The sequence below is a fragment of the Etheostoma spectabile genome, chromosome 15 (genome assembly GCF_008692095.1).
Source record: "Etheostoma spectabile isolate EspeVRDwgs_2016 chromosome 15, UIUC_Espe_1.0, whole genome shotgun sequence".
In the NCBI taxonomy this organism is placed as follows: Eukaryota; Metazoa; Chordata; class Actinopteri; order Perciformes; family Percidae; genus Etheostoma; species Etheostoma spectabile.
In genome coordinates, this window is record NC_045747.1 from 29,045,426 (window position 1) to 29,046,643 (window position 1,218).

The following is a 1,218-nucleotide window of genomic DNA, read 5'->3' on the forward strand; positions in this document are numbered from 1 at the left end:
GTGTAGTTTTGACACTGATAATGTCCCCCCCACCCTCCACCCCACTCTCCCGTGTCCACCCCCCTCCCTCTCCCCTCACCCCCACCTTCCCCCCCAGTAGCTGCGGGCAGGAGGCGGGGCCGGCAGACCTACAGCCGCTACCAGACCCTGGAGCTGGAGAAGGAGTTCCTGTTCAACCCCTATCTGACCCGGAAGCGCCGCATCGAGGTGTCGCACGCGCTGGCGCTGACGGAGCGGCAGGTGAAGATCTGGTTCCAGAACCGGAGGATGAAGTGGAAGAAGGAGAACAACAAGGACAAGTTCCCGAGCAGCAAGAGCGAACAGGAGGCGGTGGAGAGGGAGAGGAGGGAGAAGGAGCTGCGGGACGGCAGCGGAAGCGGAGAAGGGGAAGGTGGGGAAGGGGGAGGAGGAGGGTCGGCGGTGGCGGGCACGGCAGGGTCACAGGCCTCCGGGAACGAGGATTGCTGCGAGAAAGCCCACAAGCAAATGTAAGGAGGAGAGCGGTGAAATTACGAGGGAGATGGGGGGTTTGAGGGGGATGGGGAGATGAGGGTGTAAGTGTGGGACCGGATGGTGTGTGCGTGTGTTTGTGTGTGTGTGAGAGAGAATGTGTGTGTCTGTGTGTGTGTGTGTGTGTGGGGGGGGTGTTTTTGTCTTAATTGAGGCCATTGGACTGCTCCGCTTTCTCCACAATTTAATTGATGGAAAGGAACTTGAGTCTCCAAAATGGCGATTGGTGTGCCGGACGGACTGGAGGGGCCTCGCGCCTCTGTCTGCTGACTGTAAAAAAAGAAGAAAAAAAAGAAAGTGAACTTTAAAAAAAGAAGAAAAAAAACCATGAGAAAACATGAGGCGGGGTGGATCCATCCAAGTCAAACAAACATAGTCTACTCTAGTGTTTAAAAGAAAAAAAATGGAAAAAAAAAAAAGAGTCAAATGATAGCTTCCTTTCTTTGTGGAACAATTATCGTGGAAACATTTCTATATTGTTAGAAGTTTATCATTAACAATTTTATCTTTGGCAGCTGTATAGTTTTTAAGTTAAAAAATGATGATGGTGCACTTTTTACTGTACTTCTCACTTCTATGTTGTTGTTGTGGCAATGATTGATTGATTGATTGATTGATTGATGATGATGATGACGACGTAGCAATTAACGAAATTTCCAACAACATGAAACTGCCTATTTATGCCGTTTTAGTAGATCGGGTCTCTTT

At 49.8% G+C, this 1,218-nt stretch overlaps 1 protein-coding gene across 2 annotated transcripts in view; it reads left to right on the forward strand.

The window, feature by feature from the left end:
* hoxb8a (homeobox B8a) overlaps nucleotides 1-931 on the forward strand; it is a 7,469-nt gene extending 6,538 nt beyond the window's left edge. Inside the window, exon 2 of one of the 2 annotated variants that reach the window (XM_032537301.1) lies at nucleotides 98-931. In XM_032537301.1, the coding sequence (XP_032393192.1) occupies nucleotides 98-492 (395 nt within the window). In that variant the 3' untranslated portion in view covers nucleotides 493-931. The remainder of the gene's footprint in view (nucleotides 1-97) is intronic. The other variant, XM_032537303.1, reaches the window with a different exon arrangement.
* The last annotated feature ends 287 nt before the right edge of the window (nucleotides 932-1,218 follow it).